The sequence below is a fragment of the Chiloscyllium plagiosum genome, unplaced genomic scaffold, assembly GCF_037043375.1.
Source record: "Chiloscyllium plagiosum isolate Xiang-an unplaced genomic scaffold, Cpla_swu_hap1 HiC_scaffold_37, whole genome shotgun sequence".
In the NCBI taxonomy this organism is placed as follows: Eukaryota; Metazoa; Chordata; class Chondrichthyes; order Orectolobiformes; family Hemiscylliidae; genus Chiloscyllium; species Chiloscyllium plagiosum.
The window spans coordinates 25,580,414-25,597,480 of NW_028270175.1; the positions used below are offsets into that span (position 1 = coordinate 25,580,414).

Genomic DNA, 17,067 nt, shown 5'->3' on the forward strand with positions numbered 1-17,067 from the left:
CACATCCTAAGCTTGTGAATGTGATGTTACAGTGAATTGAAATTGCTTTGCTTTGTGGCTTAGGGCGCAGTCCCTTTTTTGTGAATTACAAAAGCGATGTAATTCTCTTGTTTAGCATGCATGTATTCTTTGTGCTGAACACTTGGTGCAGAGAAAGGTTTTCATAGTTCTCAGGGCATCTCATTACTGTGTTCTCCTTGTGTTTATGGCCCATTCACTGTTCTAAAGAGATCATTACTGCCTCTTAATCAGCACTGTTTTACAGAACAAGAGAAATCACAAAGGAGAGATTTAATTCTTTTCACTTTATATTCTGTTGCGAGCAACGCCCTCACCCTAGCCTGACCCCATAGAGGCTGAGGTCAATTTACTTGTCTACATAATGGGAGCGGCTGCTTTATCTGCCTTTTCTTCCAATGTCTCCCTGTAGGTGGATCAACAGAGCTACACAGTGCTGCGGTCTGACAACAACTTTGTGAAGGTTACAAACTTGCAACCCGGAACGGTGTATGTTTTTCGTGTGCAGGCGCTGATGCCCAGTGGCACTGGGTTTTACAGTGAAACCCATGAGTTCCAGACTCTTCCAGATAAAGGTGATGTATTGTTATTGGATTCCCAGATTCTGTAGACACTGTTAGAAGCTAATTTATTAGTTCCCACTACCATCCGGAAAGAATTAGTGTATTGCCAATATTCCTGCGCTGTTTTAGATCCAAGTTTGATCAATTGGTTTGATTTGATTTTTCCCCATTTTTGTGACTGACTTGCTTTTAAAACCACTTGGCTCCTTACAATGTGGTCCAAGGATTGCAAAGGTCCAAAGGCTCCTGGGCAGCCCTGGCTTGCTCTGTGATGTCTTTGAATCCATTCTGCATTTAGTGCTTTGTAAGTTGCTTGTGCTTGAACATATAAGAAATGAGTGTGGAAATAGACTGTTCAGTCCATCTAGCCAGCTCCATGGTTGACTTTCTATCTCAACACCACTCCCCATATCCCCAAGCAACCCCAAATCTCTCTCTCTTGGTCTGCAATATGTGAATGATGAATCACCACTCCACGTAGAGAATTCCTCAGATATTTGGGTAGAGAATTTGAGAGATTCACAACCCTTTGGAAGAAGCTTCTCTGCTCAGTCCCAAGTGATTGTCCCCTTAGCCTGAGACTCTGCTGCTGTTCTAAATGTCCCAGGGATGCTTAAACCATTTCTCAGTGCTTACCTAATCAAGCCACTTCATGTTTCAATTAGAACGCGCCTGATTCTTTCTAAACTTCACAGAATATAGAGTCCTATTTAGCTCCTCACAGCACAGCTGTCATATCCCAGGAAGCAATCTAGTGAACCCATACTCCAAGGCAAGATAGAGGATAAAATGAAGACCATATTGCAAGCATGGCCTTTACCAAAGGCTTGTGTGTTTGTAGCAAAGCTACCTTACAAGGGGTTTAAGAGTACATGAGTAAGAAACGGTCCAGCTGTCCAGGTACGGAGGGCAAGTTGCACTCATAACTTTGCACTCCTGATGATTTCGGGCTGGCACTACAGCCCAACATTCACTTTCTGCTTTAGTGGGTTTCAAAGTATGTTGGAATGTCATCTGAAATAAAAATAAATGATGTTGGGCAAGGAGGGAATTTTTGTGGTGTAAATGTGCAATGAAATGGGAACTTGTGGAGGGTAACAGATTGGATGGAATCCAGGTTGAGACAATTATTCCCTTTCTCTCTGCAGGTTCGAATTTGACACTTGTAGTGGGCTTGGTGGTTGGAGGAGTGGTGTTGCTACTGATGCTGTGCATTTTTATCTATATTAAGCGGAGGTGAGTTTTCAACTTGTCGCAATCAAAATAACTACTTCAGTACTTGTGTTTGCATACAAGCTGTAACTTTGTGGGTAATAATTGGATACTTGTTCAGACATGCAACCAGTCCATAGTGTGGTCCACTTTCATTAGTGTGAATAGTACTCCTGTTTTGAAAATCAGTGAGGGTCTGTCTGAGGTAGGACAGAACAAATGGATTGGTCAAAGCACGATCACTTAATTAGTTTGGATGGGGTCACTTTTCCTCCATCTTAACAAAAAAGGGAAGGTGGTGAAATTTTTTCGGAAAAATATGATAGCATTCATGTATAAACCTTGTTAGAAGCTGAACGTGGGTAAAATTGAGACACTTCTATTCATTTCTTGCAACAATATAAAATGAGGCTACTTAATTGGTATTAAACGGTCAAAATTAGCATGTACGCTCCTGAACTAGGATATAATTTATTTTTTGGAATTTGTTTCCTAGGAAACCAAGTTCCCGGGCACGTCAGGGACCTGAGGATATTTATTTCACCAAACTCCCTGGTAAGTCTCACTTGGATAAGGAGCCTGCCTCCAGAAAACACAATCAGAATGGAAACCAGGAGATGCTATTTTTAATTACCCCAATTTCACAGTTCCCTGGCATCCTATTTGCAAACTGTCTGTAATACTGATTTAAATATTGAAAAAAGCCACTTCAAGGCCTTACTAGATATGGCTCCCACTCAGCTTCTGCCACGAGCTTACATGGCAACTACTTACAGGGCCCACCCTTCAATAGGCCACTTGGCACTGTTTCGGTAACTGTGCCCCACCCTGCTAGGCCCAGAGGTTTTATTTGGGTATCAGCGGGCCTCTGCACTGTCTTGGTCCACATGGTTAATCACATTGGCAACTGCTAATGTTTGTTAGTTTTGCCTGTTATAGAGTCAGATGTACAGCAAGGAAACAGACCCTTTGGTCCAACCCGTCCATGCCGACCAGATATTCCAACCCAATCTAGTCCCACCTGCCAGCACCCGGCCCATATCCTTCCAAACCCTTCCTATTCATATACCCATCCCAATGCCTCTTAAATGTTGCAATTGTACTAGCCTCCACCACAACTTCTGGCATCTCATTCTGGACTCTCCCATCCCAGGGAAAATACTTTGTCTATTTACCCTATCCATGCCCCTCATAATTTTGTAAACTTCTAGAAGGTCACCCCTCAGCCTCCGACGCTCCAGGGAAAACAGCCCCAGCCTGTTCAGCCTCTCCCTATAGCTCAAGTCCTCCAACCCTGGCAACATCTCTGTAAATCTTTTCTGAACCCTTTCAAGTTTCACAACATCCTTCTGATAGGAGGGAGACCAGAATTGCACACAGTATTCCAACAGTGGCCTAACCAATGTCTTGTACAGCTGCAACATGACCTCCCAACTCCAGTACTCAATATTCTGACCAATAAAAGAAAGCATACCAATCGCCACCTTCACTATCCTATCTCCACTGCGACTCCACTTTCAAGGAGCTATGAACCTGCTCTCCAAGGTCTCTTTGTTCAGCAACACTCCCTAGGACTTTACCATTAAGTGTATAAGTCCTGTTGTTTCCACAGATATGGATTGCACATTGAAATAACTTTTTTTTTTGCTGTGCCTCCAGACCAGCTGAAACCTCTGAAGACCTATGTTGATCCACATACATATGAGGACCCAAACCAGGCTGTCCTAAAATTTGCCGATGAGATTCATCCATCTGCGATTACCAAGCAGAAAGTGATTGGAGCTGGTAGGTAACGCTTTATAATGGCAGTGAACTATTATTAAATACAAAAACTGAAAATCTAAACATGTTTTTGAGTGCTGGGAGCAGTAATAGTACTAAAATCAGGACTGTGCAATATTGAACCATGGTGTTTCTGCCTATTATAGCACAAATGTACATCTTGACAAATTCTCTTTGTCCCGGAACAGGTGAATTTGGAGAGGTCTACAAAGGGATTTTGAAGAAGGGACGGAAGGAAATTAGTGTTGCTATTAAAACCCTGAAAGCTGGCTACACAGAGAGCCAAAGGATTGATTTCCTGAGTGAAGCAAGCATCATGGGACAGTTCAGTCACCACAACATCATTCACCTGGAGGGGGTTGTGACCAAATGTGAGTAACTTGGTTAATAAACCATGCATCCTCTTGAACATGTCAATCAATAAACTCCTTACCAATGTCTTTGGGAGTGACCAAATGAATCAGTCGTATGACAATATTCTTGTCTTTAACACTTTTTGTTTCTCCTTACAGACAAACCCCTGATGATCGTTACAGAATATATGGAAAATGGAGCACTGGATGCCTATCTCCGGGTAAGAATCTATCTACCTTTTGGATTCCTGGTTGGATCCTTATTAGGATGAGAAACTGAAGCATTTTTAAATTGCAGAATGGAAGTTTTTATACATTGCAGCGTTTGGCCTGATTTTGTATGTAGAACAATGTCCTTAATCACATCCCTTGTAACACACAGCAAGAGATTGAAGTGTAAGAAGGGAGCCTTGCCAACCAGATAGTGTGTGTGTGTGTGTGTGTGTGTGTGTGTGTGTATATCTCCTCCATTTTACATGTCTCGGTACTTTGATACATTCCAACCCCATACTCCTCCATAGTGCATATGTGCAATTGAAAACAATTTCCTCAGTTTCAGCAAACATATTGAATTGTCTACCTAAAGAGTGAAAGGTTGGCGGTGTATTGGAGCTTTAACTCTTGCAGATTGATTAGTGGCGTCACCACTCCCAATGCTCTAGGCGTTGAGACGCAAGCAGTTCATTACAACAAGCCTTCCTTGTGTCTAAACATTGGAAAGTGCAGGAGCTGACTCTCCTGTGCAGTCTCTGATGTTTGCGTTGGAATCCCTTCAGTTCTTTCTGAAATCATTTTTGGGTTTAGGGACTGATGATTGGGGCTTGTAGCTGTTTAATTAGCTTGTTTTAATTTTGCAATGGTTTTGAATGGTTTTTACTCAAAAACTCATCTACAGTTTTGTGGAAATTCATGAGTATTCGTTTCTTCGGTTGCAGAGAAATGATGGTGACTTCTCTTCTCTCCAACTGGTCGGAATGCTGCGGGGAATTTCATCTGGCATGAAGTACCTTTCCGACATGAATTACGTACACCGGGATCTTGCGGCCCGTAACATCCTGGTGAACAGTCAGCTGGTTTGCAAAGTGTCAGACTTTGGGCTCTCCCGAGTTTTGGAAGATGACACCGAGGGGACCTACACCACTAGTGTGAGTAATTGTTCATAATCGGAATGAATTTCATTGGTGGAAGGGATTGGGGGGGGGAAGCAGATGATTGTTGCATCAATATGGTGCCAGATGTCGGAAATAGAAGCATGTTATGTTTTGTGGACAGTTAATATCCAAGATATCATTGGCCAATCATGTTGATGAGTTTGGTAACTTGAAGAATTCAGTAGCTTGTCGTATGTAAGAATACCAGGAATTGTTGACTGCAAGAATGGATCTGCTTGTGCCCACTTTTTCTATGGGGTATCTTGTATCAACAATTTGAACTTTAACCCAAAAGCTTTTATTGGCCGTCAACATGACGAGCTGCTGCCTGCAGATGGCATGGCCACAGAGCAGCTAGAATCTAGTTGCATGATTGAAAATAATCCAGTGCTGAGGGCAACGTACCTGAAATGTCACGATCTGTACCTGAAACTCGTGTGGCAAGCTGAAGTGAGCGATATTAAGATGGGGATTGTTGTGAGATATCTGACTTCTTGGTGCTATTGACTTAACTGCAAATGGGGAAACTCTGTGATCCTGAGTTGTTGATGTGCTGCTTTCAGGGAGGGAAGATTCCCATCCGCTGGACCGCTCCAGAGGCCATTGCTTATCGGAAGTTTACCTCTGCGAGTGACGTATGGAGCTTTGGCATTGTGATGTGGGAAGTCTTGTCCTACGGTGAGCGGCCTTACTGGGATATGTCCAATCATGAGGTAAGTGGCAGAATTACCTAAGCAGTCAAACTCTAGTCTTACATTCAACAAATCAAAGATACAGGGCACCGGAAAGTTCAAATGTGGCTGGAAATGAGACCATGTAGCCCAGAATTATACAGCAAATACGAAAAAAGGACAACATTGGAGTAACCGAAGAGAAGAAGTGGTTTGAAGAGCACTGAGAGGCAGGCATGTAGCTTGGGAGAACAGACAATTCAAGGGGAATGAATGTCCACAAATATAGTAATGTTTGCAGAAGAGGTGCTCCAAAACTTGCCCAATTTCATACAACCGTTTTGTAATCTATGAAGGAAGAAACCACTACAAAATTAAGCTTTGAAATTATAATAGGAACAAGGCTCTAGTCCTGTGAGGAAGTTTGGCTCCACTTTCTCGGCACTTTGTTGTTTACATTAAAGACGTTCTGAATGTTCTGCAGCCTGAATTGCCCCTTGATGTTAATTAAAGTGAGGATTTCCGTGCCAAGGAATGAATATTATGGGTGGTCATCTTTTTGAAATCATTCCCTACAGACTGTAGAGGCTCAGTCAAAGACTGATTATTTCTAGTTAAAGATATTAAGGGATGGGAGATTGTGTAGGAAAATTATATTTTTGAGGTAGAAGATCAGCTATAATCTCATTGAATGGTGGAGCGGCTCAGTGGGCTGAATGGCTTGCCTGTGCTTTCCCATTTCCTATGTTTGTTTATGTACACCTCTGTTGTAGCACTGGTTAGAGGTCTTGACCTCCAATCTCTGAAAGTACTTTTACTGCATCAGGTGTGGCAGTTTCCATATGCCAGGAAACCTATCGCTCACCAAAAGTGGATACTCCCGAGACACTAGACTACACTCATTAAATTAGGAGCCTTGCACTCAACAGTCAGGCTGAGAAATCTTTGAATTTGTTGCCTTCCTTTATAGATGATCTCTTGGTTGTGTCCCTGTGGTCTGTGAGATTGTAGGCAGACAGCACTTGCCCATGTCCTGGGTTGTTAATTTTGGCTTCCTCTCTTGTTTGTCTCTGCTGTAGGTGATGAAATCGATAAATGAAGGATTCCGCTTGCCTGCTCCGATGGACTGCCCCTCTGCCATCTACCAGCTGATGATGCAGTGCTGGCAACAGGAGAGGGCCAAGCGACCCAAATTCTGTGACATTGTCAACATTCTCGACAAATTGATCCGTAACCCTGACTCCCTGAAAAACATTGCGGATTTTGATCCACGGTACGTCTTGTGGGATGGGACTTTGACCCAGACTCTGTTCAGGAGAGCTGACAGCTGCTGAATCTTAGTACATTTTCGCTTTGATCCCCAATCTTGTTAGTTAATTTTAGAAGGGACATGAGTGGTCCATGGACTTGACTTTCATTGGCAGCTAAAAACCAACACCAGCTCCATTAATGCCAACTTTGATAACACAATTAAGTTTTGGAGCAACTTTTGATAAACCACTACAATTGATTAATTGAAGACTTTCTTCATTATCATGCAAGAGTTGCCTAACATATCTTGCAGATTGATCCTGTTGGATGTGTGTTGCTGTGATGTCTGATTGGTTTACCCAAATGTCGTATAATATTGGGCTGTGATTATGAGAGCACACAGAGGGGTTATCCCTCATCAAATGTCTGCACTTGCTAACTGAGCAGTGTTGTGGGGGGGAAGGTTTTGTTGTCTGTTTGCGTGATGTCTTGAGTTACTGCCATGTTCCATAAAGAACAAGAGACCAAATCTTACTCCACTTACAAGAAAGCATTATTCTTTAACCATTTCCCACAAAATATCCAAAAGGTTAACTCTCTAGCACTGCCAAAGGAACATGAATGTGTAAGAATTGAGTGACCTCTCCACATGTGTAAAACAGACAAACACTCGGATGGCGAATAGATGAGTTGTTTTGAACAATTACTTGCGGCTGGCCGCACTGGTGCCAGGCAATCACTAATATAGCTGTGCCCCTGACTGGTATACTTGCCATTGTGGGACCAATCTGGTTCTGTTAGGTGCTAGTTTAGATTTGTTGCCCTGCATATATGCTCTTGGTAATGAAATCTCAGTGCTGGCGAGGGTCCAACAGTGTACTTGATAGCTCTGTAGTCCCAGAAGCGCACATTCCAGTGATCCAGGTGCATGAACAATGGAAAGCCCACAGAAACTCCTGTCTGAGTAATGGCTGTGGGCAATTTAATCAGGGCCCAGCAACTCAGGCCTGTCTGTCTAGCTTGGGACAGAAATTAAGCATTTGCTGAAAGTGTGCATATGAACTTGAACAGCCTCGTTATTAGCCTCTGCAGTGAACTGGTCGTCTTTGTTTTCTGATATTTAACCCCTCACTGCTGTGGGTTGCAGTTACTCCCAAGCTTGAGGCCATCCTGAGTCAGGCTAACCTTTTGCGGAGATTAACAGGCCCTAAGTAAGATTTAAGGATCCTCTGTCACCCACTGGGTACTGGATATGAACCAGACTCCAGTAAAACCTGTCAATCCTGCCGAGTCAATTAAAACATTCCAAAGGAAATCACGTAGCTTTCTGCTTCAGCAGGTTAAAGGGACATTGTTGACAAACGCTGTGTGAGATGCAATGATACCTGTTCTTCAGTCCTGGACGAAAATAAATCTGTGAACTGAATTGATGAAGATACAAAAATTATTTGTTAATTGCCTTTGATTTGAATATCAGGGAAGTATTGCAAAATAACTTTATTTTTGGGAGGTTTAAGGGGTGGAATTCATCACCAGTGAAGGGGAGCCACAGGAAAACAGGCCACCTGGTGATGCCAAGTGTCAGCCTGACCAAGAGGATAGCTCTGTGCACAACTCTGAGCCGGTTTAACAACGGGAATCATGACGGCCACTTCTGAGACATTATTTACAGTGTTGCTGTAGCTGAAGTTAGCCCACACATAAAGAAATTGTGCATCCCAAACTTGTGAATAAATTCTAATCGCTGATCTTCTGGCTCTCTGCAGAGTATCCATCCGGCTGCCTAGCACAAGTGGCACTGATGGTATGATCTTCCGTAATGTCAATGAGTGGTTGGACTCTATCAAGATGGGACAGTACTTGGAGAATTTTATGTCAGCTGGGTACAACACCATGGAGCATATTGTTCAGCTAACTACAGAGTAAGTACATTGGTGGGGCCAACAGTACAGGCACTGCTCTGTGTTGCTCCCAATAGATGGTGCTAATAGCTCCTGCTCTAATTCATTGTGATGTTGCTGATTTATCACCATGGTTTTTCTGTGTGCGTCCAAACCAGTTCTGACTGTCCCCAAAAACTCTGAATCTATCTGTCTGTCATACATTCCTGAACAGCTTTGCCTATGGTTTTCTACAACTTCTCAAAAGTGGCGCTCACTTTCTGGGAAGTGATACTCCCAGTGAGTGGAGGACCCATCACTGCAGTGCCTGTAGTGCTCCGTCTCTGGAGAAATGCACATGGAATTCTCTCCTCTACCCTTCATCAGTTTGCAACTTGAAACCATTAATGTGAAAAGGGTGTTTAATGGGGGAGATGTTGGCACAGTGGTAAAATCACCTGGGTTAATACTCCAGAGGCTTGGCTTAATCCCATGGAGAGGTTGAAACCAAAGTACTGGAGGAATTCAAGGTCTGGTAGCATCTGTGCAGCATTTTGACAGAGGTCTGTTGGACTGTTTCTTTCTCCACTGCTACTGGGCCCACTGAGTTTCTCCATTGCTTTTGTATTTATTGCAGGTTTCCAACTTCTGTAGTACCTTACTGTTATATTAATGCTCTGGGGGGGCGGAGGAGCAGGGAATAGGTTCAGATCCTACCTTGGCTGCTGGTGGAATTTAAATTCTGTTAATAAAATATAGAATTCTCAAGCTAGTCTCAGTTCTCATGGTAACAACTATCATCAATTTGTTGTTTTTTTTTAAAAAAACCATCCGGTCCACTAATGTTCTTTCCAGGACCAAAATCTACTGACCTGACTTGGCTTACATGTGATTCCATACCCGCAGCCATGGGGATAATATTGTGACTGTGAAATCATCCCCTCAGTTCAGGAGTAGGCAACATTTGGTGCCTTATCAGTAACGCCCACATCCCTGATAGACCATAGAAAATGTTTACTTCCCTGGATTCTTTCTCATGGATATGTAGGCACTTCAGGATGTACAATTAATCTAACTTCTCTCCGTCTAAGATGGAGTTATCACTTGACTAAATAAATAAACCCATCTGGCCCTGCAGACTATAATAAACATTGCAGCTTGCTGTGCAGTAAAACTGGTGCTGTACCCCATTGTTAGAATGACAGGCCAGCAGCAAGAGGCTTGTCATATCAGTGAAAGCATATCCCGGTCCCTAAACGTGACGGAATTTACTGTCGAGTCTGAGCATTGTGAGAAAGCTTGGCCTTTTATTTCATACTGTAATAGCGAGACAAACCTGTGATGGGCCCGTGGAAGTGGTTGGAGCAGACTGAAATAAAACACACACACACAATCGGTGCTTTTCTTTAATATTTAAAAAGTGAGGGGGAAGGGGAAAGAAGAAGATAAAGCAAGAAAAATAGGATGTGAGGACAAAATGGTTTTACAAACCAGGTTTTGTTTATCTTTTATTTCAAAAATATACTTTGTTCATAAAAATAGCTTTATATATAGTCCCTAAAGCAATTCAGTTCTGTACAGCAGTGTATGGAGAAACAAACATTGGAGTTTGACCCTATCTAACAGACAAACTAAAGGCATCTCTCTCTTCTGCAAGACGATGCTTGCAAGCATTTGAAGCACCAGAGGGTTCCGACAGTTGAATGGGCCCCCATCAAACAGTGGCCTTTCCCCACTGCCCCAAGCTTTAGTGCACCCCTCAGCCAGGTAGTGGTGGGCCTTAGAATGTGCCAGGCTGCAACACCTCAGTCGAGGTCAACTCCTCGGTCTGGAAGCCTGACAAGAAAGATGCAGGTTTTGCTGTTTACACTAGTCCACAGAACTGCCAGCCCCTCAACTGGCATCTTTTAAAAGGCATTTTACTCTAGGTGGAGGTCAAGGTGGAGAACTACACTCTAGTTAGGGAGATTGTGTTCTTCGGTGCTGGCTAAATGAGTCAAGGTACCTCAGGAGATGGGTGGCATGTTTCTGGGACCTAAATATCAGGGTGTAGCAGAAAAAAAAACGAATCTTTCTGTAGAGACTTGAAATAAACAATGGAGGAATTTGCATTATTACTGTAAACCAAGCAAGTGAAACATGCTGTGATCATCTTACAAAATGCATTTGGCCTGCGATCGGAGTGTTTGCTCGCCAAACAGGAAATGTCAGGTTCTGCCTCCATGGAGATGAGGACAAGGGGAGGTGGAGAACAAAGGGAGCCAATTTAGTTTGTCCCCTCCCTCATTTGGGAGAATGCAACCAGTGAATGGAAAATGGTCTATTCTTTCCCAAGTTGCACTGGGCCATCCTTGAGTAAAGATGGTGTATGTGGGCAATCTTCAGTGGTGTCTGCAGTTTTGAAATGACTGCAGATGTTGGCTTGTGAATACTTTTATCGTTGGCATCAGTGAGATCACACCTGGAGATCTGTGCACAATATTGTTCTCCTTTATTGGCAGAAGACTGTCAGTATATAAGAAACAGTTCAGAATAGGTTTACTAGATTAATGGCTGGGTTGCTTTGAGGAAAGGTCAGACAAGCTAGTCTGGTATCACTGGGATTTGGAAGGATAAGTAGCAACTTGATTGAAACATAGGATCCTGAGGGGTCCTGACAATGTGGGTGTGGCCAGGATGATTTGTGTGAGAATATAGAACTAGAGGGTCTGTGTTCTTAAGAAATAAAAATCAGGGTGAGGAGAAATCTTACAGGGTTGAGTGTCTTTCGAACTCTATCTCTGAAAAGGTGAGTTTTTTTAAGGCAAAAGCAGTTAGGTTTTCAGCTGTGCGTCTCTTGAGTTTATAGATGGGAGTGCAGAGCCATCAGTTCAGGCATGATCCTGTTGAATGGTGGAGCAAACTCAAACGACCGAATGGCTTGCTACTTTTGTGTTTGATATCCCCTTCATCTGCTATTTGACATTAAGTCATTTATAAAATGGGCTGTCCCATTCCTTTTTGAAAGCATCACTGCAGATGTATTTCAATGCTAACACTGAGTTAGCTTCATTTCTTGGACGTAGTTCTATGATAACTGGATTCGGGAAGATTTCCACTGCTTGTTATTTCTTGCATCTGTACATTAGACCCAAATTGTATTCTCATTGTGCAGCTAAAATTTATTTGCCAAGTGATTCCACATGACTCAGTGCCAACGTACTGATGGAGACTAAGTGTATCTCACTGTTAGAAACGGTTCAGTTGGTATCCTTTTGCTGCTGAGTCACAAGGTTTAGTTCAAGACCCACATCGGGACTTGAATGCAAAGCTCAAGGCTGACATTCCAGTGCAGTAATGAGGGAGTGCTGTACTGTTGATGGTACTGCCTTTTGGAGGAACTCGAGCTCTATTGGCTGCTCAGATGGATGTTTGGAAAAAAATCCATGCCATTATCAGTGAAAGAACAGAGGGGTTATTACTAGTGTCCTGTCCAATGTTTTGTCTCCTTAATCAATATCACTGAAGTAGATCATCTGGCCATTATCACAATGGTGTTTGTATGAGCCATCTGTGTGTAAATTGGCTGCTGCATTTTCTTGTGATGTGACAGTGACTACATTGGGACTTCATTGTGCAAAGTGCTATATGAATGCTGTTCTTTTAAATAAAGGTCTATATGCTAACTTTGTTCTTTTTTAAAATTAATTCAGAGATGTGAAGAAGATTGGAGTCCGGTTACCAGGGCATCAAAAGCGGATTGCTTACAGCATTCTGGGACTGCAGGAACAGGCTAGCAGCATGGGTGTATACACTGTATGAACTGTTCCTGTACACTGCACCTAGGGGGCTAAAATCCACCCCCCCTCCACAAGACCTTTTCCAAACATCTCTTAATACTTGAATCGAACAGCAACCCTGCACGTGAGTGCTGGAAGGATCCAGTGCTGAAGAAAAACTTTATTTTCCCTTTTTTTTTTAAAAAAAGGGGGAAAAAAAATCTGCAAGAGATTAAGAAGAGACAAAGGCATCAGCACATGGACCTCACCACTCCCCTCATTGGTGCTTGGGATTCCAACTGGCAAGTGACCAACACGATTGTATTAGGAAGAGGGGGAACATTCCAGACGCCCTACAGCCAAAGTGGCTTTAATTGAATTGCTGAGCTGGTGCAGTGTGTACCCGTGGAGGGAATGAACAGCTTTATTTGGATCTAAGCAGCATCCATTTTGACTGTGCAGTTTAATCAGTACCTGATTGGTTGGTTTGTTGGCTTCTTCTCTCTGATAGTTACAGAGGCTCGAGTACTCAGTAACAGGATCATTTGAGGAAGTGCCTCCTTACCTAACATCCTCTTCAGAGTCACCTCTATAAAAGTTAAGACTCTTGTCAGGAAAAGCACTTGCTTTTTGAACTGTTTCCTATTTATAGGGGTTTGAAGAACCAGTTGGGTGGCATTAAAGCAGGCTGAAGTGAACAGATGGCATATAGATCAAATGATTTTGTATAAATGTAGTTTAAACAATGCCAGTTTAGAGAAACCAGTGTGAAAGTGAACCAGCTAAATCCCAAGCAGCATTTGCAGTCGCTTGAACCTGTAGATAAATTTGGTCCTATTGAATGATTTCCCCGTGGAATGGTGCAGACCCAAACTCCCTTGCTTTGGGCTGGTGTGTGTCTGTGTGTGTCTGTGTGTGTCTGTGTGTGTCTGTGTGTGTCTGTGTGTGTCTGTGTGTGTCTGTGTGTGTCTGTGTGTGTCTGTGTGTGTCTGTGTGTGTCTGTGTGTGTGCGATGAGGCACTGGACATGGTCCCTGGATGATGGGCTGGTTGTTTCAAACCCATTAGTACTGGTGACCATTGGGCAAAACGCCATCTGTTTAATGAGGGGCAGGTCATCCAAACAATGGCTGTCATGTGCCAATCCACCAGTTCAAAGACTACCTCTCAGCTACCCGCAGCTGCAGTAAAGCGTACTTTTGACTGTTTTCTGATACATGCTGCCAACAATGTGCCACATTGCTAAATCCCAAAGATAAACAAATTCCCATGTGTCTGATCTCCACATCCTGCAAACATTCCCATTTCAAAGATTCCTCCGCCCTTTTTCTGTGTAATTGTAATGCACTTCGGTAATCTATAAACAAAATAGCAATAAAGGTTGTTACCTTTTTGGGTTTGGGGGAATGCACATTTAAGTGGTAGATTTGCACATAGCATTGAGGGGAAATCCTTTATTTTTCAAATCCATGTTTTTCTTAAAGTTTTAAAGAGTGAATTTGCACAGCTTAGATTCCTATAAAATCAGGACATTTGAAAAAAAAAATATATATAGTGAGTCTCTTCCGAAATTAGACACTTTTTTGCTCTTTTTTTAAGAAAAGGAAAATGTTTTATTTAAACTGTATTTATTCTGTGCTTTCCTCCAACACTTTGTTAATTTATTTAACTCCATTTAATTTGCTGTCCTGGCAGCAAAACTTTCTCCTTTTTTATTGTCTGTAATTTGCTTTGTATTTAGAAAATGATTTATTTATTCAGACTAAGGTGAGTAGACCTGGTGGAGAAGGTTCCTTGCCCAACAACAGTTTTTTTTTGTAATAAAAGCTGGTGTACTGGTCTAGAGCGTCTCTTGATTTCCTTTCTAACTAGCTTTTATAGTATGTTTGGTACAGTGCAAGTTGCTACTGCTGTTTTGAGATTACACTGCAACAAAATTGTAAATAAATCTTGCAGAGCATATTATAGATGTGTTTGCACTAAGTCTTGCAAAGCTCCAGATGTTCCACTATCAATCTTATTTTGAGGGTCGATGTAGCTGCCACATGATAATGCTCCTACTTGGATCCTCCCATTCTGCTGAAAATGAATAGCCAATTGGAAAACTCTGAACAAGTGTTCTTGACATCTAGGGGTTCTGTTGTTTGAATGAAACTTAAAATGACTCACTGGTCAGACTGCACCTTTTTTAACTGAGGTACGACGTTTGTGTGTTTGTGCTGTTGCTGTACCTGGAGAGCTAGCCTTGTGGCTAGTTGCTAGGACTTCCCAATTAGTAAGCCAATAGTCTAATATAGTCTACAGTCAAAAACCCATCTATACTGGTAAGCCTTTATTGGCATCCTTCAGTGTTTGTCTGAGTCTCTAGGCCTTGAGCACGTGGAGGACATTCAGCCCAATTAGTTGTCTGTGAGGTTAATGGGAAATAAATAATCTGAGATACTGTTGGGGCAAGAGTCCTGGAGAAGAGTTAATTGCGTTAAGGTAGATCTTTCATTTTAGTGAGATGCAGATACTCTGAGCCAAGTGGACTGGAGTCATGAAGCTTTGTATTTGGAGGAAAACAACACAACTCCCATGCTCTGTGTTTAGTAGAGAGCACAGATGTATTAGTAACTAGGTTCGGAACCTCCAATAATTGCACACGAATATTAAGTTTCCCACTTATCAACGAAACTGTTCAATAATGAAAGGACGTGAACAACTTCACCCTATCTCATGACTTGGTCCCTTTCACAGCCTGTCCATTCTGGTTTGTGATTCATGTAGCTGGATTCTAGCCAGTATAGTTGAATATATTTAATTGCCAATTTCTTTCTGCTAGGCTAAAATTTCAGTGAACTAATTCTAAAAGAGCACGCAGTTGTGTGCATCCAGTAAGTGCGAGCTCTGGCTAAAAAGCCTTTGTCCAAGTGGCTGCCTTTTATGGTTATCCAGAAAAACGACTTGAGATCTGAGTCAACCCTATGTAGAATAACACACAGCGCAAGGAGCCTACAATTTGGTATAAATGTCTCTGGTTTGAGCCTCCATCTTCAGGCCAGTCATGACTTGGGAAGTTTGAAGATCCAATCAGCTGGCTGTAGTGAGATGGAGGTTGTAACATAAGTCCACATTAATGCTCCCTTCATTTGTGCTTTAGAAAGTTCCAGCTGAAATATTCTCAAGAGCCTTGCTTATACACATGGGGATGAACAGCGGTGTGTTATTCCCAACAGCAGAACCAGAATTCTGTGCCATTTTGTAACATGCTTGCTTTTTATCATTTCTCCCATGATTACAATTAAATTTTAAATTGCTGGTGCAAGCACAGAAAATATGTTTCTGTGGTGAGAGATACTTCTATTGGCAAAGATTAGAGTGGTGCTGGAAAAGCACAGCAGATCAGGCAGGATCCGAGGAGCAGGAAAATCGATGTTTCGGGCAAAAGCCTTTCATCAGCAAGCTATTGGCAAAACCTACTAGCAGTTGGCAATTGGGTATTTATAGGTGAACCTGGATAAACCGGCTTTGCTTGCTCTCTGATTATCTTCTCTAATGGGTTCTGTGGACTAGTCTCTTACTCTGTTGCTAACAGTGTGACCCTGTAGGTTCTAATGGCAACAAACAGAAAGCTGTGTGATGAGAATGAGCCCATGAATTCCACCCCCTCCCCCCTTACCTCCAAGCAGTGGTGAGAAGGGAGCCTTTATAATTCCTTCCATTGACCCCAATCAAAACATCAACTACTGCCCACTGGGCTCCTTCCAGTTTGACCTCCAATTCTGGCATTGCATGTGCAGCGAGGGACATTGCAGAAATGATTTGTAGCATCTGTGTTCCAATTTAATCCCCTCTTCATCCCCCTTATCAGCTTCACATCTTCCCCCATTGTGCTTTATGCCTTTCTTCTGTAGACCATCAATCTCAGGACCCTGTTGTTGTATAAATGAAAATTCCATTTCCCTCCATTGTGTGCACCCATTGCCATTTCCCCTTCGATCCTATCCCTGCTTTGCATCATCCTTAAGATTGCTGTTGGATACTTTGGACCATGCTATTCAATTATCCCAATATCAAAGTGGACCTGCCTCCCATCAAAGCGCAGCAGGTCAGGCAGCATCCAAGGAGCAGGAGAATCGACATTTCGGGCATGAGCCCTACTTCAGGAATGAGGAAAGTGTGCCAAGCAGGCTAAGATACCTTTTATCTTAGCCTGCTTGGCACACTTTCCTCATTCCTGAAGAAGGGCTCATGCCCGAAACATCAATTCTTCTGCTCCTTGGATGCTGCTGACCTGCTGCGCTTTTCCAGCAACACATTTTCGGCTCTGATCTCCAGCATCTGCAGTCCTCACTTTTTCCTGCCTCCCATCAAGTCAAATCTTGTACGTGTCCTCTCTATCAGCCAATATCCAGACAACAGACCCACATGTGGGCAGAAGTGACCC

At 42.7% G+C, this 17,067-nt stretch overlaps 1 protein-coding gene across 1 annotated transcript in view; it reads left to right on the top strand.

Moving 5' to 3' along the window:
- Positions 1-13,582, top strand: part of epha2b (eph receptor A2 b) — a 44,529-nt gene extending 30,947 nt beyond the window's left edge. The window contains exons 7-17 of the mRNA XM_043675733.2: positions 431-593; positions 1,730-1,817; positions 2,290-2,348; positions 3,453-3,578; positions 3,764-3,946; positions 4,088-4,149; positions 4,864-5,073; positions 5,643-5,792; positions 6,830-7,023; positions 8,768-8,923; positions 12,574-13,582. Coding sequence (XP_043531668.1) covers positions 431-593; positions 1,730-1,817; positions 2,290-2,348; positions 3,453-3,578; positions 3,764-3,946; positions 4,088-4,149; positions 4,864-5,073; positions 5,643-5,792; positions 6,830-7,023; positions 8,768-8,923; positions 12,574-12,682 — 1,500 coding nt within the window. The 3' untranslated portion in view covers positions 12,683-13,582. The remainder of the gene's footprint in view (positions 1-430; positions 594-1,729; positions 1,818-2,289; positions 2,349-3,452; positions 3,579-3,763; positions 3,947-4,087; positions 4,150-4,863; positions 5,074-5,642; positions 5,793-6,829; positions 7,024-8,767; positions 8,924-12,573) is intronic.
- Positions 13,583-17,067: the final 3,485 nt, after the last annotated feature.